The sequence below is a fragment of the Euphorbia lathyris genome, chromosome 3, assembly GCF_963576675.1.
Source record: "Euphorbia lathyris chromosome 3, ddEupLath1.1, whole genome shotgun sequence".
In the NCBI taxonomy this organism is placed as follows: Eukaryota; Viridiplantae; Streptophyta; class Magnoliopsida; order Malpighiales; family Euphorbiaceae; genus Euphorbia; species Euphorbia lathyris.
Genome location: NC_088912.1, coordinates 7,657,243 through 7,681,857, shown reverse-complemented (window position 1 = coordinate 7,681,857; position 24,615 = coordinate 7,657,243). Strand labels below are relative to the sequence as shown.

At 38.4% G+C, this 24,615-nt stretch overlaps 1 protein-coding gene across 3 annotated transcripts; it reads left to right on the top strand.

Moving 5' to 3' along the window:
* The first annotated feature begins 8,403 nt into the window (after nt 1–8,403).
* On the top strand, nt 8,404–14,512 carry LOC136222960 (myosin-9-like). Of its 3 annotated transcripts, XM_066010663.1 has the most exons (11): nt 8,405–8,657; nt 10,112–10,231; nt 10,347–10,488; nt 10,584–10,789; nt 10,877–10,965; nt 11,042–11,178; nt 11,402–11,533; nt 13,392–13,542; nt 14,168–14,235; nt 14,346–14,396; nt 14,494–14,512. In XM_066010663.1, exons 1-9 carry the CDS (start codon nt 8,535–8,537, stop codon nt 14,175–14,177), a joined length of 1,110 nt encoding a protein of 369 aa, XP_065866735.1. In that variant the 5' UTR covers nt 8,405–8,534; the 3' UTR covers nt 14,178–14,235; nt 14,346–14,396; nt 14,494–14,512. The 3 variants fall into 3 exon arrangements, with proteins under 3 accessions (XP_065866734.1, XP_065866735.1, XP_065866733.1); XM_066010662.1 differs by lacking the exons at nt 14,168–14,235; nt 14,346–14,396; nt 14,494–14,512 and having other exon boundaries at nt 8,404–8,657; nt 11,405–11,533; nt 13,392–14,135; XM_066010661.1 differs by lacking the exons at nt 14,168–14,235; nt 14,346–14,396; nt 14,494–14,512 and having other exon boundaries at nt 13,392–14,135.
* The last annotated feature ends 10,103 nt before the right edge of the window (nt 14,513–24,615 follow it).

Sequence of the window (24,615 nt, the reverse complement as noted above, 5' to 3'; positions counted from 1 at the left end):
CAGAAAAGAAGGAGGAACGGAAAGGGTAGAAACACCTAACATCCCCCCATGCCCAGCAGCTACCAAGCGATCCGCCACGCGGTTTTGCTCCCTATAAATATGGGAGAAGGTAAGAGAATCGAAGGCAGGACGAAGCCTCAAGATGGCTTTAATGAGATTCTGACTCTTAAGAGAAACAGCATGTCTATCCGAAATCCTATTGATAGCCTCCAAATTGTCAGACTCCACCGAAAGTCTTTTAACACCCATGCGAATGGTGAGTTTAATGCCAGACAAGATCCCCCAGAGCTCCGCAGTAAAGGAGGAGCCCGTACCTAAGTTATGGGCAAACCCAGCCAGCCAGGCGCCACCAGCATCCCGAAGAACTCCACCAGCAGCAATTCTGCCATTACTAAGGCAGGAGCCATCCGTATTCAACTTGACAACCCCTTCCATGGGCTTCCTCCAACCAACTAACTGGACCTCTTTAACCGGGGAGGGGTGAACCAGGGGCTCTCCTTCAAAACTCTTTGTAATAACAGAGAGTTTATTCGAGAAGTAAAACCGGAGGTCAGGAATAAAGACAGTCTTCTCAGCAAATAACTCTTCATTCCTCCATTTCCACATTTGGTGACAAATAATAGCAAAGAGAATAGCCTCGTGCTCCATACTGGCCAACAAATTCCCATTAACGCCTTCAGAGAACCAGTCAATATCAGAGAACCCCATAAAGGAAGGAAGGATGTGGTGAGGAAGGACCCCTTCCCAAACCTTTCTACTATTCGGGAAATCCCTCAAAGCATGGCACAAGGTTTCCACATGGCCGCTGCATCTGCTACAGGCACCAGATATAGCCAAGTGCCTTCTGTGTCTATCTGCATTCGTGAGGAGCCTGTCTTTGACTCCCAGCCATAGGAAACTCCTAATGCGGTAGGGGACTTTGAGGGCCCAAATGGACTTCCAAATTTCCAAGGGAGGATCAGCCCTATTAGGGGTAAAAGCTTCATAGGCCGATTTGCAAGAATAAGAACCATTATTAGTCAAGGCCCAGCAGTGTCTGTCCTTATCCTCCTCCTGATTACTAATCTTCACACCTCTAATATTAAGGAGGGTCTCCAGGCTAAGAAAGGAGTCGAACTTAGACCAGATCCAGTCTCCCTCCGAGTCCACCACATCAGCAATTCTCCAGGAGAAGAGATCATTCGGCGGAGGGGCGATGCACACCTCAATCAACGGTTTGTCACCAATCCAGGTGTCATACCAGAAACTAATGGATCTCCCATTACCCACCTCCAAGCCAATCCCCGTACAGAACTCAGCAAAAACAGCACTAAGCCCTTTCCAGAGGAAGGAACAGCTGACAACCCTCTCCTTCGGGCCACCAAAGATTCTATCTTTCCTATACTTGCCGCACAGAAGACGAACCCAAAGGGAGGAGGGGGATTGCCACATTCTCCAAAGAAGCTTCATTAACAGGACTTTATTATTGTCCTAAGCTTGCCTTATACCAAGACCCCCCCTGCTCTTAGGCTGGCAGGCTTCCTTCCAAGGGACCAGGTGAATCTTCCTCCCATCCCCAGACTCTCCCCACAGAAAATGCCGATTAATTTTATCAAGGTCGTTGAGGACCGACTCAGGGAGCTTACAGGCTTGCATAATGTGATTTGGAGCAGCGCAGTTGATAGACTGGATTAAAGTAAGGCGACCTGCAAGGGAAAGAGAATTAGCTTTCCAGCTAGCACACAAACCGTTAGATTTGTCCAAAATGTCTTTAAAAGAGGCTTTGGACACCCTGTCACTATGAAGAGGGACCCCAAGGTATTTCCCAAACGATTGAGTCAGGGGAATGCCAGACATCTCACTCAGTCTTCTACACAAGCTATTATCCATATTCTTGGAACAAAGCATACGGGATTTATGGATGTTAATCTTCTGGCTAGAAGCCTCACAAAAGCAGTCGAGGATATCCATCACAGCCTTAATTTGTTCCTCATTACCCTCCACAAAAAGCATGACATCATCAGCAAAGAGTAAATGGGTAACAGGGGGGCAATGTCTGTTGATGGAAACAGGGTGGAGAGTCCCTTTGCTCACCGCCTCTTGGATCAGGTGAGACAATCTTTCCATGGAAATAACAAAAAGGAAGGGGCTCATAGGATCCCCTTGACGAATACCCCTGGATGGAGAGAACTCATCCGACATATCCCCATTGATCATAACCTGGAAAACAGGAGAGGAGATACACTTTCCAATCAAATTCCTCCAATTCTCCGGGATACCAGCTTTGGCTAAACTATCCAGAAGAAAGCTCCAGTTCAACCTATCATAGGCTTTCTCCAGATCCAGCTTGAGAGCCACGATCCCTTTCTTGCCTTTCTTAATCTTCATAGAATGGACAACCTCCTGGGCAATAACAACGTTATCCATCAATTGTCTTCTAGGAACAAAGCTCCCTTGATTTTGGCTGATAATATCCGGAAGGATCTTCCGGATTCTATTAGCCACAATCTTAGTAATAGCTTTATACAAGACATTACAAAGACTGGTGGGTCTCATCTGGAGAAAGGAAGAAGGCTTGGCAACCTTAGGAATCAAGACAAGGAGGGTTTTATTAACCAAACTGATATCGTTCGAACCACCAAAGACACATAACACAAAGCTGTATATACCCTCTTTAACAGTGTCCCAGTGTTTATGATAGAAACTAGCGGGGATACCATCAATACCAAGAGCCTTAGTGGAACCGATGCTGGAGAAGGCTAGATCAATCTCTTTAAGCTCAATGGGATGGAAAGCATTATTAATAGCATCTTCCCCCAAACGAGGAAAGGAAATGCCAGAGTGGGCACTCTCTAGGTCCACAGCTTCCTCTCTGAACAGGTCCTTGTAGAAATCAAGGGCAAGGCGCCGAATGTCCTCCTCCTCAAAAATCCACTCACCACTGGCGTCTTTAATAGCCTCGATCCTATTTCGCTGTCTCCTAATGATCGTTGAGAGGTGCGAAAACCTGGTATTCTGGTCCCCGTCTTGAATCCAAGCCTTCCTAGATTTCTGGAACCACAGAAGCTCTTCCTGTCTAAGCACAGCTTCCAACTCGTTCTGAAGAGCTCTTAGGTGACCATTCAAGCTATGATCAAAACGAACCTCCAAGAAACGCTGAACACCTTCCATTCTCCTCAAGAGTTTGTTCTTCCTCCTGATAATATGACCAAAAGTATTTTTATTCCAAACAGCCACATTCCTCCTGAATTCCTCAGTAGCGAGGAGAACATCAGAGTGGGGATGCCAATTGCTTTTAACGAAATCCTTAAACTCGGGGTGAGACTCCCAAGCCACCAGATACCTAAAAGGTCTATTACCTTTCAGCCGATTTCCTTTAACCAAATTAATGAGGATAGGGCAATGGTCTGAGTGACGGAAAGGGAGATTAAGTACCTTGACCTCAGGAAACCTATAAATCGCTGCAACATTAGCGTACACCTTATCCAACCTAACAAACACACTATTCCTTTTCCAGGTAAATTTGTGGCCAGCAGCACCCAGGTCCGAAAGCCCGCACATATCCATACTTTGCTTATGATTAAGACACCGGTTCACATAATGATTACCCCCTCCTCTCTGATCACTCAAGAGGGCAATGTCATTAAAATCCCCGGCAACCAACCACGCCTCCACCATGTTAGAGCTAAAAGAATGAAGGATCTCCCACAGCCTTCTTCGGTTAGTCGAAACAGGATCAGAATAGACGAAGGTAATAAAGAAGGGTTTATTACCCGGGTAACACACCTTACTATGGATGAATTGACTGTCCATAGTAACAATATCAATATTGACTTGACCTGGCTTCCAAAAGAGCCAAATCCCCCCTGCCCGGCCAGTAGCCTCCGACCTGACGCAATTCCAATTCTTAAACTTTCTAACCACCTCATCTGCTTTGGCTCCACTAACCTTGGTCTCAAGAAGGACAAAGCAGGAAGGGTTAAACTGTTTAATGAGATCATTGACATGAATGCGGGTAGCCTTGCTCGCCGCACCTCTAACATTCCAAACGAAGAAGTCCATCAGAGGGGGAGACTACAGACGCAGGCCCAAACCCTAGATCAGGTATTTGTTCGGGGCTCCGGAGAGCCTAGAGGCGGTCCTAGAAGGACCCCTTTTATCCAAAGAATTCAAACCATGAAGGTTCTTTTTAGGTTTCCCTTTCGGATTCTTCATGTTTAACTTACTCACTCCTATAGTCTTACCAATAGGAGCATCAACAGGAGGATGTAGAGTACTCGCCTCCCTACTCAAACCCTTCCCAGCTGACATGATAGACTGGGGAATCTCTTTGACTTTAGCAGAAGCATTAGAGACAAAGAGAGGATTAATAGAATTACCCAGACTAGAGGCATGCTCTACCGACTCCAGACCAGGCATGCTTAAATCAATCTGCTTATCAGAAGGATCCGAGTCCTGATCTTCCTCCATAGATAAAACACCGAACCTTGACCCGGAACCCGAAGCTGAGTCCACTCCAGTTTCAATCCCCTTCTTAATATCCGGGGGTCTGACCTTGATCTCAGGAGCAATCTGGAGAGTAGTCATCTTCGTACTGATATCTGGTGAATGATTAGCATTAACATTAGCCTGTGGCTTCCTTCTCACTGGCCTCTTGGCAAGCATCCATGGGCCAAAGCTCCTTACTTCCCCTTGACTCTTCTCAGCTTCGCCTATGATAGGTTGCACCAACTCCTCCACGTCCTTCCTCCTCTTAGGACAACCCTCAAGGGTATGGCCAAACATACCACATTCATAGCAGATGTTGTGTATACCTTCATATTCAATATGATAGACCTTGTTTTGAGTACAGAACTGAGAAAGAAGAGGCTTAGCGAGATCAATATCGATACAGACCCTAACAAACTTGCCTCTCACTGCCCCAATGGTAGTCTTATCAACATGGTGGACTTTCCCAACAAGGCTACCAATCTTGTTCAGGAACCTATCACTGTAGTATTCAAGAGGTAGGCCCGGGAACCTAACCCAAGTAAGGATCCTGTTAACAGAGCAATCATGGGGATCAAAATTTGGGACCCAAGGTCTCAGAGCCAACACATGATTGGAGATAATATACAGACCACCATTCACAACAGCGTTGAAATCCTCAACCCTTGTGAATTTAATGACATAATAGTCATTTTCAAGGTCTGTGATAGTAACCTTTCCTTTCTTTGCCCATTGAGCCTGGATCCTCTGGGCAAAATAATTGAAACTGATCCTTTTCCCCAACACAGTGACGATTAACGCCAATTTCCACTTCGATCTCATGACCCGCTTGTCATCTAAGGACAACCAGATCCTAGGACACAGCGGGTTATCAGGCTCTCCATCCTCAGAATCGGAATCAGAGAGAAAATCCCCGGAATCATTCTCAAAAGCATCCACCTCCATCATGGGATCCTCCTATGACACCCCTAGCAACTTATCCCTCTAGGAGGGGCCTCCCAAATCCACGAAAACTCCCGCTTGAGCGGCTTGCGCAGTCTGTGGGCTTGCGCGGCCTGCGCGGCCAACGAAAGTCGCACGGCATGCTCATCCTGCTGGAGAGAGACGGCCGGTACTCCCTGTGGCCCAAGCACCGGAAGCGGCCCTCTAACTCCGGAATCATGCGCGCGTCCCTCCGCGAAAAACGAGTCCAGGGCCGCGGCCGCGGCACCAACACCTTCCAGCCCCCGATCGGCCGCCGCATCCCTAGAAGCCCCCAACGGCACCGACGCACCCCTAGCACCTCCCATCGAAACCGTCGGATCCGCCTCCCCACCATCCACCCACTCCGATCTACTCCTATCCCTCGACCGATCCCTCCGAATCCCGCTGCTCCGCCTCCTCCGCCGAGGAGATCCCACGGATCTCCCATCATCCGCCGCCGCCCACGCCTCATCGATCCCGGAGCCATTGCCCCGCCCGCGCCCCGCCACCACCAGATCCGACACAGGCCAGCCGCCTGCCTTCACCGACCCATCCCCCTTAACCTTCACGATCGCCTTGGTCATCGTCGAGAGAGAGAGAGATTTACTTTTCTTAAATTCTACTATTAGTTATAGTTAATTTAGTTATAACTAATTGAGAGAGAGAGAGAGAGAGAGAAAATTGAGTTATAAAATTGATCCTGTGTTTTAGAGAGAGAAGAGAGATCTGAAAGAGAGGAGATAGATCTAAAAGAGAGAAATAGATCTGAGAGAGAGAAGATAGATCTCAAAATTCTCCATCTTCATAAAAATTCTTCACCATGACAACAGATCTGAGAGAGAGAAGCCAGATCTGAAAAAGAGAAGATAGATCTAAAAGAGAGAGAAAGATCTAAAAGAGAAGAGATAGATCTCAAAACTCTCAATCTTGATAAAAAATTTTCACCATGACAACAGATCTGAGAGAGAGAACAAAAATTAATAAAATAATTAATAATTTTTTTTATATACTAATATGTACGGTAAAACCTCTATTTAGGAATACTCTATATAGGAATAACCTCTATTTTGTTATGAAAAAACTCAGTCCCAACTTGGGCCAGTTATAAATAGGAATAACCTCTCAAACGTTATTTGTTATACACTTTTCAAGTCCCACATTTAGAAAATATGCCTCTATATAGTAATATATATATATATATATATTTACTAAGAATTCAAACTAAATTATAAAATATTAAAAAAAAACTATTGAAATTATCTATGAGTTGGAAACACAAACTACAACTTGAAATTATAAATATTTAGTATTCTCATTGATGTTTATATTTTTCCCATTAAACTCTTCCAATTATCTATATATTGAAAACGTAAACTCTAAATTGAAATTCTAAATATTTAATTTGTTTCATTAATTCCTATTGTTATACATTATATATAAACCATGCATGCCTATGATAAAAATTTAAAATTTTATGTGTTGAGAAATTTTATATACCAAACTCTATTTAGTAATAACCTCCATATTGTTATACAAATAGTCCGGTCCCAAGTGTATTCCTATATAGAGGTTTTACTGTATTTTTTTTAGATATATACTAATATGTATAAGTGTAAAAATATTAGTGTATATATACTATACAAATTTAATACAAATATGTTGATTAAATTTGAAAAAGTAAAAGACAAGTTTTTCATATATATAACTAAGGGTTTTTTTTGCACTTTAATCTAGAAAAATAAAAGGAGAGACTAAACAATTGAATAATACAAAAGTTAAGGACCTTAAAGTATATGTGTGAACTGACAAGTATAATAGGTAAAAACATAGAGACTAAAAAATTATTTACCATAAATATTTATCCTATGTTTTATTTATATAAAAATGCAAAAATTAAAATTCAGTGTGTAAAGAAGAATGGAGAGATTAGAAAATGTTCTTTTACATATTGAATATTACCCATTTTGACTATGAATTGAGTATTTACCTATTTTAAAAAGTTAAACAAGGAAAGATAACAAAATCTAATAAATTTACATATATTGATTATTCATTATTAACTATGTCTATTCACACGTAACGACTCTTTTATTTTAAAATCTTGTGTCTTATAAATAGGGCTTTGTATCTACTAATTGAAAAGCTTTCTACTATCGACTCATATCTATTTCTTGCAAATTCTTGTTTTATCTTTGTTTTTCAACATGTTTCTTAAGGATTTCTTTGGTATTTTCAAATTACCAAGCCTTTTCCCTCAACCTAAACCGAACTGCATTAGATGTGTAAATACAAACAAGCCAAGCATCAATATGAGTTGTGGTGGATACCCTACTCGTCAACCTTTATTTGAAGTCACAAACGGATTTAAGCTTCTTGCTATAGAGGCTATGGGAGTAAAGGAACGAGAGGATGCAACTGCTCAGAAGTTGCAAACTAAAGCTGCAATTGTTATTCAGGTAACTGCAATAAGTTTATGTCATGTCCGTACTCAAATTTTTTTATATGTAATTTGATATTAGATTATATAATATTTTGAACTTATTATTTGAATTTTAATTCTTTAGACCTAAAATAACATTTTTGGGTTTAATCAGTTTATATTTTTACGTGTGATTTTAACAAGAATTGAGATTGGTTACGATGATTTTTTCTTTACGATCGAAATAATAAAGGTTCATGTTAAAAAAATCAATTGATTATTTGAGTTATTGATGAATTTTCAGTTCTTCGTTGGACATTGAACAATTAATCGTTTTAATTTTTGATTTACTCCTAAAATAAAAATAAGTACGAAAATGATGAGGGAATGAATTAAATAATAAATTGCTCGAATTGGAAGATTCGGGGCTAAATTGAAGAATTGGGACTAAATTAAAAGGTTAGAATAAATTAAAAGGAAAATTATAGGGATCTAACCGCATAGTTTAGTAAATTGAGGAATAAATTATAAACATTTTCCTAATTCTAGAGATTTATACTCAAACAGGTCCTCTCTAGAAGAATCGATTTTCATCTTCTTTCTCACCTCGCTCCCTCTCTCTCTCTCTCATCGATACTGCTTCCTCACTCCTCTCTATCTGGTTCGGCTTCCTCCACTCCTCTCCATGGCTATTGAAGAGATGATTTCGTTCATCCCTGTCTTGGAAGAAAATCACTCCTATTCACTGAGGCTATCTGGTTTTGGGCAATTTCGAGTGTTTCCTTCCTTCTACTTTCGAGCTATTTCGGTGAGTTTTACTCACTTGTATTAGAATTTCTTTGGAACGAGATACGGCTGGAGTGCCTGAAGTTCTTACAATAAGAAGGCCATGTTGTTTTTCTTAATCTCTCTGTCGATTTTCTATGTATGAAATGCTAAAGTTCAGATTTATTCCTTCTTTCTGAACTGAAGGCAATTGAATTGACTAAGTGGTTGATTCAATTCAAATAGTGCCGGCTCGGTTGCTATTTGGGGTCACCATCTACCCTTGCTTTCAACAAGTTTGGGTTTTGTTGACTCAGATTCACAGATATTTTACTCAAACGTTATCAAAGGTCAGAATATATAATTGATGTAAGTTTTTTCTTTTTTTCAAATAATAATTTATCCAATTGCTCGGTTAAAGTCTAGTTTAGGCACCCTTCTTCCTCTTCCGATTAAAATTTATTATGTAAGCTAGGATTCAAACTCGAAACCTCACTTAAGCTAATTGAGAGACTTTTAACTACTCAAACCAATTTTAATTAGTTTTTGGTGTGAATATTTTGAGACTCTAAATCCCTAACATTTTGACTTTTTAGCAGAAGCAGACAGAAAGATATTATGGAAGTTTACAGGAAAATAAAGTAATAGAAAAAATTTAATTGGAAAATTTTCCGGTGTTTGCCTATGTTACTCGAAAATATTTTAATAGAATTTCTTTAACTATACATAGGGTGCTTGATTCCATCAATATCCTTTTACACACTTGCTTTTATCCAGAGTTTGAAAACTAGATTTGTAGATAAATAAATTGACTAATCATAATTAGAGAAAAGTTCAATTTGGCAGAAAAATCTCCTTCCTTGCTACCTATATATGAGATTACTACTTTTGGGTTTGAAGTCCCTTGTTTACGTACCGAGATTTTCACCATGTTGTGTCCATCCTCGACATTTTTTCTTTTTCTTGTAATTAATTATCAATTATTGGGTAGTTTATAAGTAGATTGGTTTCTATAAATTTTGTACTGTTGCTGGTTTGTTAACTATAGTATTATTTGATTATTTGGTTTAATTATTTAAGTTGTACTGAGAACAATCGAGCTAGAAACTAGATTTATTTGTGACTAGTTAGAACTACGTGGCTTTGATTCCCAAATCGCAACTTAATGGGATACTTAGGAAGTTTGATAATAAATATATTATCAAGTCCAAGCCGATTAAGTAAACAATCCCTTATATTTCCTTTATAATTAAGAAGATTCGGGTAGACTGTAATATTTTGAATTGGACAGTCAAATTAAATATTCGTTAAGATTTTATTAGACTATTAGGTTATAATTCATATATATATATTTTTTTAGAAAAATAGGTTCGACTTTGGACTCTTATGTTCGTTATTTGGTCTTCCTTTCATACCCGATGCCGTTTAGGGTCGGGTGTGACAGTTTATATAAATTGTTTAGAGTTTGTGGGATATCTGATTTGTTAAAAAATGCAGGCCCATTGGCGTTGTCATAGAGCCTCTTTGTACTATAAGAGGCTGAAGAGAGGAGCAATTGTGTCCCAAACCAGATGGAGGGGAACAATAGCCAGGAGGGAGCTTCGAAAGCTCAAAATGGTCTGTATGCAAATGAGTATATCTTCCGGAAAAACTTTGGAATACTTGCATAAACATCCATTATGTTCTTTGATTAAAGATATGCTTATTCAATTCGCCTCCAAAAAAATTGCAGGCTGCTGAATTAGATGCAAGGAGAACTGAGGTACTCAGTAATGCAGCAAAAACCATCCAGCGGCGAGTACGAACTCATTGTGCTCGTAAACGGTTTATTGCACTGTGGAAGGCTGCTATATACATACAGGCACTTTGGAGAGGTGATTCATCTTAAAAACACACTCTGTGTGTATATATACATATGTCACTCATAAATTTGTGTTTTCTCATTTTTTTATAAATTTGAGTTTTCTAGGAAGACTTGCATGCAAAAAATTTGAAGGCATGAAAAGGGAGGCGGGTGCTATAAAAATTCAGAAGCATGTCCGCAGGTATGAAGCTAGAAAAGCCTACAAGAACCTACATGTCTCTGCACTTCTCTTGCAAACGGGTTTGAGAGCAATTGCTGCTCACAAGGAATACAGATTTAAGTTGCAAACTAAAGCTGCAACTATTATTCAGGTTATACCTGCAATAAGTTTACATTGTTTGGAGGCTTTACTTAACTGCAGAAATAATTAATTTGACATCAGCTTTGTGTGCCTGCAGGCATCAGTGGATTCTGAGAGACCAAGAGCTGATGAAATCAAAGAGGAGACACAGAAAAAAGTTGAGCAGCTTCAGGAATCTTTGCAGAGGTAATGTATTATGTTCAATTCAACCAATTATCTTTACTACGGGCAGAAAGTAAGCAAGTTTCCTTATGTGTATTAGGCTAGAAGGGAACATGCCATTGCCTATCGAAAGCACTAGCGCCTTTGATCAGATCATCCAGAGAAAAGGCCATGCTATTGATATGGATAGGATGCCCATGAAGAGGACTCTACCGGTCTCAAATCGGCTCAAACCGAGTTAGTTTGTTTACTACCCAAAATCCATTTAATTATTCTTTTAAAAAGTTAATAATTCCATTTATATTGATTTTTTAATATAATAAAATTAAAAATTTTAAAAATTAAATTATATCAAATAATCATCTATTCTAATAAATCAAAATATTTAACTTAAAATTTTAAAATTTAATAATAATTTTCTAAATTCTTTTATATAAGAAATTCTTTTTATATTTTTGAGGAGGAGGAAGAGGAAGAAGCAGCTATGAGAATTACACTAACCAATGCTTGACCATGCATCAACCATGGGCTTCTCTGTTGATTTATGGAATCAAGCGCATAGAAGGAAGGTCTTGGCCGGCTCCTATTCGAGGTAAATCGCCTCTTCAACTTTTAATTTTTGCTTACAATTTTCAATTTTCAATTTAGGATTTTATCTTTTCTTTGCGGGTATTTAGCTGAGAGCCTGAAGCTTGCTTCTTTTTCGTTATTATGTTGTAAATAGATTGATTATTTTGTTAATTTTTAACTGCTTTTTAAAAGTGTTCTATGTAATTGGAATCTTGAAACTACTCTTATGTTTTCTTATTCCTTTTTCTGTTTTTCATTATAGTATTGTATGGGATACCCAAGTTTTGGATGATGCCCAGTTTGGAAAAGAAATTTACTGCCGATTTTCCCTTTCTTGCTGCCTATTTTAAGCTTGATATTTTAGTTCGTATGGACTGGGCACCCGTGTTTTTTGGATTATGGAAATGAGGATTCTATGCTTTTGGGAAAAGTTCAAAATAGGAAGACAACTAGCAACAGATTTCTTAGTCTCTTATTTGTAATGCTGAATTTCTTTTTGTTGATTGGATAACTTTGAATTTCGGATCTTGTTACTTGCCAGTAAGGAAGTTCACAAGACCCATGTCCGTTTTTATGGTCTTCTTGAGTAAAAATTCATGTTGGATGTCTAGTTAAAGCATAAAAGCAAATGGAAATGTTTTATTCTTTTGAGATTCAGACCTTTGTATTGGGAAAGCATTCTGTTCAGAGATTTGGATGTTGGGATTTGATCACAAGGATTAAAGCATGACTTGATATTCTTTACAGATTAGTGGTGAAAGAAAACATGTAGAAGTAGGGATGATAATTTTTAACTCCTAACACATGCAGCTCATGTAATGAACTAGTGGAAACTCAAAAACGTCTTTTATTTTGGTGTCCTTTTCCAAAGAATATATGGTTGCAGGTGCTTAGGAAATGCAAGATAAATAGGGTTGCGTACAGATGACATAGGGATTTAGCTGTTTTAGTAGAATAAGTGCAATTCATAAAAATAGAGTGGTAGTAGAGTTTGTTTTAGTGTAAATTGTATAATGATAGAGAGGGAGAGCCCATCACTAGTGGAAACCCTTAGCCTATCTAACCCATGGCCCTAAGGAGGGTAATGATTATTCTTGGAAGAGACACGTCGGGGGAATAATTGAGTTGGTGCTGGAACCGTATTTGCTGGGGAGAGAGTGCTGGTACAATTTGTTAGTTGTAAGGGTTGGCTGTACAGAGAGAAGGGGAGCTGTTTGAGAGATGCTTCTATTTTGTTTGGCTCTAGCTTTTGCTAAGAGAGAGGGAAGATTCATCCTTGGAGCATTGCTATTGTTCTTGTTTCATCTATATTGATATATTAATAATATCTGCACTCTTTGTTCTGTTTCTCTATTATTCTTCTGTTGTGCTTCTTTTCTGTTTTGTTGTTTGGTTATTTAGAGTTTGAGTTCTATCAAGTCGGTTGTAACAGTTCAGTAGTTATTTGATTTTCTTGGCGCAAAAAATTTGCTTTATTGACCAAAATAAATAGCATGAATGGTTATGAGTTCCATTAAAACCATTAAGTTAAATAAACTAAGTTAAATGTTCTGTCTGCATTCCGTATGAGAACTTTAAATTGATAGCCAAGGCCCAAATTGTCATGGATTCCATTAAAAGTTTCGCATGGAGTAAAGTAAATTGCATTGTAGACTCAAAACTTCCAATTTATGTGCATAAATTTTTAAATTGAGAGCTAAAGCTGACCAAGGTTTGTTAAAAGACTCTTCTAGCTCTCTAGTGCTTGCTTCAGAGGCAAGTCTAGAACATTTTCAATTTACTTAACTAAGGCTAAAATAAGTGCACTTTTCTTCATATTATCCTTTTCTTATGACCAAATATGTTACTTATTATGAATTATCATGTTTTGTTTTTTGAAGGCCGCCTTTGGATTCATGCTGCAAGTAAAGTTCCAGAGGAAGCTACAATTAAAGCAATGGAGGATTTCTACAGGGAAATCTATGCAGTGAATGGAACTACTGATATTAAGTTTCCTGAACGTTATCCTGTTTCAAGACTTTTAGTTACTTGGTTTGTTTCATCTAGATGAATTGTGTTTATGAAATGTGTTATCATGGCTTGATGCTTCCCTGAGTCTTTTTCTCTTTTATTGGTAGTTTAATGTTTCTAATGCAGGGGCTAGCTCCATTTGACTAATTCTTGTTTGTCAGCATTATTCCACAGTAGAATGCATAATAATGGGTGTCTTTTTTGGCTAAAGATGCGGCATTGATTTCGTAGACAAGGAGAGGTTTCCATTAAAATTGATGAAATTTATGTTGTTTGTTGGATTGGCAAGCTTTACAGCAAGTTCTTTATTCAAATTGATGGCTGACTTTGTATATGATACAATATTTTAACAGAGTCTCCCTTCTCTAATGAATGCAGATGAATTTAATCCGCATGCTAGATTTACTGGATTACATATATATATGGTATCTAGTATCTAGCCATCTATAGATGCTTTGTATGTGAATTATATGTCGTGATTCAAGCCTTGAATTGTTGTAGTTCATTCATTTTGATTAGTTCTAATCTTTTGCTGCATGAATTGTAAAATCATTTTGGGAACTTCCTTTCCTGCTGTCTGTTAGCTCTGTCTTTCATTTGGTTCAAACTTTTGATAAATTTAATAATATGTTTATGTATTTTATAGGGTGTGTTGAAGTGGTCGGCTGTGTTAGAGGTGAAGAAGTAGCAAGCTGGGAGGCGATACCTGAAGGGGTAGGCAAAAATTCGAGTTTCTGACCTTTTTTTAAATCCATGCACTTGGTTTCTTTAATTGATAAACTGTAAACTATGTTCCCTGATTTGGGGCTTTTCTTAACCTGCAGGTAAGGTTAGAGGGACAAACAGATTTTTGCTGGCTTTGTGAACGGCCACAGGTGCGCCCTCTGCACTTACCCTGACTTTTGGAAGTGTTCTTATTTGCTACTTTCTACTTGCTCCAATTTTTATTGATCTTTTGTTTTTCTTTTTCAGAAATTGCTAGTTCCATTTGAGATGCGAGGCTTCAAAGGTGTTTATAATTTGGGAAGGAAGGTATGTGCTGTAAAATGAATAAATTTGCATCTAGTTATTCATATGATGTTGTGCAAGTTTGATATTCATGCAAGGTTTGTACCTTTGACAGATACACGAGGCTGCAGTTAGAGGTCTGACCCCAGTGAAAGGTCCAATGCCAGTAAGATTTCCCCTTCCAAATCCTTGTGATCCTTTTTCCTTAAAACCCGGGTCTATATCCAAGACATCACCTCATAAATCATCTCAAGTGGAGAAATCATCAAGTCTTAGTGCAGCAATTGCTGGTGCTCGTGCAGCAGCTACCCAGTTCAGCAAGAATGATCAAAATCGCCTAACAAATAATACACAGAATAACAGTTCTAATCCCAGAAGCAGTGGCCAAGTAAAAAGCAAACCATGGGATAGCTTAGATGAAGTTCCTAATGATGAATCTTCAGCGCTGAATGCTGCTGAGCGAAGCCATCACATCCAGGATCCGGGAGCAAGTAGCCATAATCGAACTCGTGCTGATAGGAAACAGACTGCTGGAGCTTCTCCTAAGGTGTGAACTTTGTTTAGATCACAATGAGCGCTTTTTGAAAGAAAAAATAGATTAATGTTAAACCTTTTTTTTATATGCGCCTGATTGCTCAATTCTTTGACAATGATCTCCAGATTTTTGCTGCAGCAGTTAAAGGGCTGAAGCTTTCCTGAATCATGTTGGTTCGTGCTTTGCGTGCTAGATATGTTGAAGAAAAAAGGGGCATTGAGAAGTCGATTACAAGTTGCAGATGTTCAGATCAGTTGAGGATCCAAGTTTTGCTTGTCATTGCTTCGCTGTCATATTGTATTCACCATAAGATATTAACTTGTGTATAGCTTTTGGTTTGTATATAGCAGAAATCAAACAGTTTGCTTCGGAAAATAGAAAATTGTTCTATTAAGATAGATATTAAAAACTGTATGAAGATTGCTGACCCCATGGGATGATTTTTGGAGGATAAAATCATATGTTCTGGATACTTTAATATATAAATAGAAAAGATAAATATTTTTTTTTTCTGAGTTTAAGGTTTTTATTTTATTTTTTGTAATTTTCACAGCATCAAGTAAACCTTAGTCTTCTCTTGGAAATTGAAACAAAATAAGCATTAGCAATAACTGAATTAGTATAAACATGACATTCTATTTTATTGTGTGAAACCAGTGTTCAAAACATCAGATACCGTATTCATTAGGTGTATGAATTGACAAGTTTAAAACACCGATTTCAAATGTAAAAAACCTGGTGATTCAATTACAGGATTCGGTACAAATGTTAAATTTGATAATAATATTTTATTTTCTCTTTCATTCACATCACATTTGACAAATTTTTTTAAAATATAACATATTTCCTACATCTACGGGCGAAGAGGATCGCATAATTAATTAGTAATAAGAAAGTTAATACAATAGTAAGGAAATTTTTATCATTTACTATCAAGTCCTTACTCTCAAATTTCATGAGACATAGTTATATCTAAAGCTCAAATGTATGTATATCGCAAGAGTACAAGCTCCAAAACTCTCAATGCAAAATAGATGGACTTGGCCGGTTTCCATTTCGAACGGATTAATTATTCGGCCCATTAATCGAATAATTTTAACACTTTATAACATATTAATAATATTAATAAAAATTGTGCTAATGAGATTAGTAAGTCTCAAACATTTTTTGTTACTACAATCCTTCACCTGGGAAAAATCGATTTTATAAAGGGAAAAAAAAGTTGATTCATCAGTTCCAAAAGATGACCAAGCCAAATTTCATCTTAAAATGATAGTAGATCTACTAATGTATGACTTCCATTTTCCGTATCATCTAGAGAGCTGGAAAAACGAACTTGAATTTGATGAACGAGAATAGACAGGGGCATATGTAGGGGGGTCAGAGGGGGCATTTCCCCCCTTCACCCCCCCCCCCCCCACACAAAAAAAAAAACGTTTAGTCCAAAAAGAAGGGTTAAGGTGCAAAAATACCCCTAATGTTTTGGGCCAGGAGGAATTTTACCCCTAGTGTTTTGGGATGTGAAAAAAATATTAAAAATATACTTTCTTTTGTACGAATAAGATAAAAAAATTCAAAAAATTCACCGAATTTATAAATATTAATCTCTAGTTTTATTATTAAATTACAAAAAACATTATATCCTTCTTTCAGAACAAATTGATATGCAATTGGTGCAAAATAAAGAAAAAAAAATGACTGTATTTTATAATAGTGTCTGAAATTGATCCAATTTATCAACGTTAGGGGTAAAATTGCTCTTGGGTACAAACATTAGGGGTAAAATTGCACCATTTTAGATGTTAGGGGTAAAATTGCTCCTGACCCAAAACGTTAGGGATATTTGATGCGTAACAACCCGAGAATCTCGAAAATGGATGATTACGAGTCGGAAACATTAAAATTTACATTTTTTTATAAAAAAATCATGAAAATAATTTATGACAATTGAACAATTTTGCATTTTTTGTCATAAAAAATTGAACAATTTTGCATTTTTTATCTAAATTTTTTTTACGTAGAATTTTGCCCCTCCCCTCCCTCAAATCCTGGATCCGCCACTGAGAATAGATCATGGAATTTGCCTGATATCACGACCACGATTCCAAAAGAACACTAGTTTCTAAGGCTCGAGAGAGATCGAATTTATGTGGAAAATATTACACTTGAACTAATTAAACAAAAATGCAAATAAATAGCAGACAAAAAATGATGTTTCGGGGTTAGAAATGGCTTAAAAGGTTGAGTTTCAGGTAAGAGTTAGGGTGAAAGGAAGGTTTGGGTCGAAGTTGGTATGTTAGGAATTGAATCAGTGTAACAAGTTTTTGATTTAACGAACTCGAAGGAGGCTGCAAAAAAATTTATCAGAAAAGGGTGGGTCGAATCTGAGTTTTTTCAAAATCGAAAATCTAAAAAAAATGATGTTTTAGGAGTCAGAAAATAGCTTAAAAAGTCAGATTCCGGACATAATTTTGAACAAAATGAATGTTTGGGGATCAAAATTGGCATGTTAGATATTCTCAAACGGAGGAAACCATCCTTGAATTAATGAAGTCGAGGTGGTCGGAAAAATGGTAGAAAATGGCTGGCTGAATCTGACTTTTTAGAGCTGAAAGCAAATTTTCAGTGAACTTTAGAGTCATTAAAACCTTGTATTCGTTGAAGAAGGGTACATGTCATTGTGAAAAAATAGCAATAAATCCTTCTCTTTCTACAAATTTTTCCTACTTTCTTTTATTCTTTTTATTTCATTTTTATTTTATCAAAGTTTATATTAAAATTTAGGGTAAATAATTTATAATTGCTTATGATTTCACATATTATACTAGTTGGTTCTGTTTTAAACTAAGCACGTTCAACCCAATTCAAACAAAGCACGTTCGATGCTTACTCTTGAGGAATCCGCTCGGAACAAGAAAACGGCCATTCAACCCAACGCCGCTGCCCTTAACGTTGTAAACAGCCCCCCCTTGCGGGCAACTCTTCCCCGTCGACTTCTTACCATCCGGCATCTCAGCGGCACTCCGGCGGTTACCGCGGCGGCCGGCACACCCGCGGCAGATTCCAGCGCGGTGGTGGGGGCAGACACACCTCTCGACCATGGCAGCAGCATCCGTCCTCTTGGCAGCCGGTGCCCTCCTCTTGGGCTTATCCTCCGTGGGCCTCTTCACCTACATGGGCTGCTCCTCCGTGCCCCTACCCCGTTTGGCAGCAGACCCATCCCCAAGTGCATTCTCCAGCCCCGCCCTCTCCCATGGCCGCATCTCCTCAAGCCGGGCTGCTGGGCCCGCGTCCTCAACAAGTCCATATGGGCTATGAATATTACCCGACCAACATTGAGCAGGCCATGCATACTTTGACTATTCAACCACCTTCGGAGGTGTGGCACATGGACACTGGCGCTATGTCGCACATGACGGCGGATGCAGGTACACTCACATCTTACTTTAATAAGAGCACCAATTCTAATATTATTGTTGGTAGTGGCCATTCCATTCCGGTTGTTGGCTCAGGTAATGCATGCTTAAATCCTAGCTCCAAACCTCTACATCTAACCAACGTTTTACATGCACCCAAATTAATTAAAAACCTTATCTCTGTCCGCAAATTTACTGTTGATAATAATGTGTCTGTTGAGTTTGATCCTTTTGGTTTCTCTGTGAAGGACTTGCACACGGGGAGGCATATCATGAGATGTAATAGTGCTAGCGATCTTTATCCTGTCTCGTCGACTACATCACCAACTTTATCTTATGCTTTTTCTGCCTTCTCTAGTAATATTTGGCACAATCGTTTGGGTCATCCAGGGCCCACAGTTTTAAATTCTCTTCGGAATAATAATTTAATTTCTTGTAATGGTTCATCAATTGATTCTATTTGTCATTCTTGTATTTCTGGAAAACAAGTCAAACTTCCATTTTATTCCTCTACTAATGTCTCAAGTATGCCTTTTGATATTGTGCACAGTGATGTTTGGACATCTCCCACTTTAAGTTCTAGTGGTCATAAATATTATGTGCTATTTCTGGATGACTGCACCAATTTCTTATGGACTTTTGCTCTTGCACAAAAATCTCAAGTCTATTCCGTCTTTCTGTCTTTTCGTAATTTTGTGCGTACTCAATTTGAAAAAGACATCAAAACGTTCCAATGTGATAATGGTGGTGAATATAATAATTCTCAATTTCATGAGTTTTGCACTCTACATGGTATGCAATTTCGTTTTTCTTGTCCTCACACCTCTCCACAAAATGGCAAAGCCGAACGCACAATTCGAACAATTAATGATGTCATGCGCACTCTTCTCACGCACTCATCTATCCCTCTTAACTTTTGGCACCATGCTCTTTCTCATACTACATATCTTCTAAACATCCTCCCTCACAAAATTCTTGGTTATCTATCCCCCACTCAAGTCCTCTATCAACGTCAACCCACCTATTCTCATCTTCGTATCTTTGGTTGTCTCTGTTTTCCGCTCATTCCCTCCACCTCTCGTACTAAATTACAAGCCCGTTCCTCTCCTTGCGTCTTCTTAGGTTTTCCATCAAATCATCGCGGATACAAGTGTTATGACATCTCCACAAAGAAGATCATTCTCTGCAGACACGTTATTTTTGATGAAAATACCTTTCTTTTTACCCAACCTAATCCCTTCCACTCTTTGACTACACCTACCTCTCATCCCTCCCTTTCACCCTCCTCTTTTCTTAACCCACCAGCCCACCCGACACCACCTACCCGGCCCAATGCCCCACTACCAACCCAACCCATATCACCTCCACCGCCCTACCCGCCTCTCGGCCCAGCTCCATCTCCGGGCCCAAGCCCGCCACACCAATATTCTACCCCCCATTTATCCTGGCCCATTAGCACCTCTTCCCCCATTAAACATGAACCCGCTAACTCCCCCTCTCACACCACCAAACATTACCCCGAGCCCGCCAGCAGCTCCCCCTACCCACACCATGCGGACACGTGCCCAAGACGGTATTTTTAAGCCTATTCGAAAATTAAACCTTCATCTTTCCACCACCATCTCTCCTCTTCCTTCTAACCCTTCTGTTGCATTGCGTGATCCCAATTGGCGGAATGCCATGACCGAGGAATTTGATGCTCTTATTAAAAATAAGACGTGGGTCCTTGTACCCCGTCCTCCTAATGCTAATATTTTGCGAAGTTGGTGGATTTTCAGGCATAAGATCAATGTTGATGGCTCTTTTGAGCGATATAAGGCCCACTTGGTTGGCAATGGAGCAAATCAATTGGTGGGGGTTGATTGCGGGGAAACTTTCAGTCCAGTTGTGAAGCCAGCCACTATTCGAGCAGTTCTAAGCATTGCTCTTTCTAAAAATTGGGGTCTTCACCAACTCGACGTCAAAAATGCCTTTCTATATGGTGACCTTCATGAGACTGTATACATGCATCAGCCTTTGGGGTTTTGAGATCCTGCTAGACCTGATTATGTATGTTTGCTCCAAAAATCTCTATATGGTCTCAAACAGGCCCCTCGGGCTTGGTATCAACGGTTTGCAACCTTTCTCTCTACTTTGGGTTTTGCTCATAGTATGTCTGATCACTCACTTTTTGTGTTTCGCCAAGGAACGAAGATTGCTTATTTGCTTCTTTATGTTGATGATATTGTTCTAACGGCCTCATCTGATAAATTGCGTTCCTCCATCATCACTAAATTGAGTAATGAATTTGCCATGAAAGATTTAGGGCCGTTGAACTACTTCCTAGGGATCTCTGTCACTCGCTCACCTGGCTCTCTCTTCCTTTCTCAAAAGAAATATGCTTCAGAAATTATAGAGAAAGCTGGTCTCAGCTCTTCGAATCCTTGTGCCACCCCGGTTGACACCAAACAGAATCTTAGCATCTCCTCCGGATCCTCATACCATGACCCTTCGGAATACCGAAGCCTAGTAGGCGCCTTACAGTACTTGACTCTTATTCGTCCCGATATATCCTATGCGGTTCAGCAAGTGTGTTTATTCATGCATGATCCAAAAACACAGCATATGGCAGCCATAAAGCGCATTCTTCGGTATATCAAAGGTACATTGGATCTCGGTCTTACTCTCACTCCATCATCTCTTGGTTCATTGGTCTCTTACACTGACGCTGATTGGGGAGGTTGTCCGGATACCCGACGTTCCACCTCTGGTTATTGTGTTTTTCTTGGGGACAATCTCATCTCCTGGTCCGCCAAGAGGCAACCAACCCTCTCTCGCTCGAGTGCTGAAGCCGAGTATAGGGGCGTCGCAAATGTTGTCTCCGAAACTTGTTGGATTCGAAATCTCCTACTCGAACTTCACTGTCCCATTCGGAAGTCCACTTTGGTTTATTGTGATAATGTCAGTGCCGTTTATTTGTCCGAGAATCCTGTTAAGCACCAGCGGACCAAACATGTCGAGATGGATATACATTTTGTACGGGAAAAAGTCGCCAAAGGCGAGGTTCGAGTTCTTCATGTTCTTTCTCCACATCAACTTGCAGACATCTTCACCAAAGGCCTTCCTTCTATATTGTTTAATGATTTTCGGGTTAGTCTCAACGTGTGTCCTCCTCCCGTTTCGACTACGGGGGTGTGTTAGATATTGTTATATATGTTAATATTCTCTCTTTATTGTATTTCCTATTATAATTACCTCTAGCATAATTATAGGAATTATACCATAATTGTATTGTATTTCCTATTATAATTACCTCTACCATAATTATGGGAATCATACTATTGTATAAATACCCCTTTCATGATTAATAGAAAATCAAGAGATTCACAATCCAACAAAAACTACCATTCCTTATATTTTTTAATGCTAAAACACTTTTTTTCTATTTTTTTCCCACACTTAATCTCTCCAAATACATAGTATTTGTTTTATTAATTTTTATTTAATGAAAGTTTAATTTAGCGGTGTAGATTTTGTTTCATTAAAAAAATAAATAAAAATGTCTTAAAAATTATAAATTCATCATAATCTTTATCTGATACTTCAATATATCTACAGCATATACTACTAGAAAGTTTGGGTAGCATTTATCTATAATTGATCCACATATATTAAATTTTAAGAATGCTACAATTCTTTACGTTTGGTATTCTATTGGGATAGGGATAGGGATAAAGGTTGGGATAGGGATAAGGATAAATGGTTGAGATAAGGATAAAAATATGATAGTCGAGAATTATTATTCAATGTTTGGTATGTGGGATAGGGATGAGGGTAAAATAACATTTTACTATTTTAACCTTATTTAAAGTATATAACATTAATTTGAGGGATAAGATGGACTTTTCCATCCTATTAAAATCGTAGGAGCTTATCTCACCTCCTTATACCACCCCCCTCCTCGGGGTGTTTGTTAGAAGGGATATATGAGGTGGATAGGGATAAAAAAACACGAGATAAGTTATCCCGTGTTTGTTTAGGAGATAGAAGAGTGAGACGGATGAGGGATAAACTTCTTATCCCTCAAATCCTATACCCAGGAGGGGGAGTGGTATAAGGAACTGGAATAAGCTCATGCGATTTTAATAGGATGGAAAAGTCCATCTTATCCCTCAAATTAATGTTATATAGTTTAAATAAGGTTAAAATAGTAAAATGTATTATTTTATCCTCATCTCTATCCCAATAGAATACCAAACGCCCCTCCTGTGTATAGGATTTGAGGGATAAGAAGCTTATCCCTCATCCGTCTCACTCTTCTATCTCCCAAACAAATACGGGATAACTTATCTCGTGTTTTTTTTATCCCTATCCCATCTCCTATATTTCTTCTAACAAACACCCAGTAAAGCCCCACCAAAGTGATACTACTAGAAAGTTTGGGTAGCATTTATCTATAATTGATGCACATATATTAAATTTTAAGAATGCTACAATTCCTTAAAAGACAAGTGAAAAAATTGGTACTAATAAAATTAAAAATAGAAAATCAATAATATATAGTTCCAAAATTAAGAAAGGTAGAATTCAAAATAGGTATTATGTGCAGGTTGTTGAACCGAATCATGTAGGGAAAGTGAAAGGAATCATCAATCCTTAATTGCGAATCAAAGTTAAAAAAAATGTTCCAACTTTTTATCAAGTGGAAGAAAAAGATTTCTGCACTAAGACAGTTTCCTTTTTATTTTACACTAGCTAATTTTATTAAAATTAGATTAATTAAAAAAAAAATTATGGTTACACTAATCTACAGATAAAATATAGGGTAAAGTTCAAATAAAACCCTTGTGATTTCACTAATTTTCAGATAAAGGATTGTGGTTTATTTTTTGTCAAAACGAGGATTGAGGTTTTTAACTTTAACAAAATAAGAACTTTTTCGATTGATACTATTAAAATCACATTGGACGACTTCAAAAATGACATATTTTAAGAACTACTAATTGATAACAAACCAAATTATTCTTGAATAAAGAATAAGGGAAAATTAATAAAAATAATGGCAAACCATTATTCCTTCTAAAAGAGATATTTATACATGATTAATGTAGCATTAATGATAATTAATGCAGGGGAGAATATGCAAATAATGAGGAAAAAGAAGGAGTTTCTAGCACTATGCCACGCCACGTGGACCATGGCGAGATACGCCATAACGAGATACACCCAATGAGAGCAAGTAGCAGAGACCCGCCATATCTCTCAAGGAGAGCGTACATATGCCTTGACGGATCAAAGAATATTATCCCAAGGACCAAACGGGATATTCATCTTGAGAACGCCGCAAGAAGAACCAGATGGCGGATCTCCACGGTTCAGCTCAGTGAGATCCGCTGGCGAACCTATGAGGCGAATCTCCTCTTTCACCCGATTCATCACAGTAACGTCTAACCACCAACTCGGCCATAAAGATCATTAAATGAATCATTAATAGTCTTAAACCACCAGGTTAATAGTAACTTATAACCGCCATTAAATGAGCATTAATGGAGACTTTCTAGTTACCTAGAGGTTACGAATTCCCCAACTATATATAGCCTACATCCCTAGGCTATCAAGGTACACACATTCACTTATTCTTTGTCAATTCAGTTTGCTCTCTTGATCTTCCTTACTGACTTTGGCATCGGAGTGTCCCCGACCGATCCCAACGGCGCCTCACAGGGACGTGCTCTGATCAAGGATTTTTCCCCGTGTTATCAATTGGTGCGGTGATCGTGGATCTCTAACAAACAGAAGATCACAAAATCTTGATTGTATAGAGTTTCACAAAGAACAAAACAATGGAGTCAACAGAATAGAAATCACAATCTCCAACTTTGGCTCAATCAGTACAACAAATCTATCCAAAGATACGGTTCTCCATATATTGGTGGGAAAGAGTTTTCTACATTAAATCTGGAATTTTATGATGAAAAAGATAAATTTCCTCCCATTTCTTATTCCATTTTTTATTAAAGAAAATTGAGATCCCTCACTCTTATAAAGTGCTATGAATATCGTTACATGTTATTATGATAAGTCTAATAAATTGTAAAAGGTGAAGTCATAGACGCAAATCTTTCATTAAACCTTGCATGCTTGCTATGCCCTCAT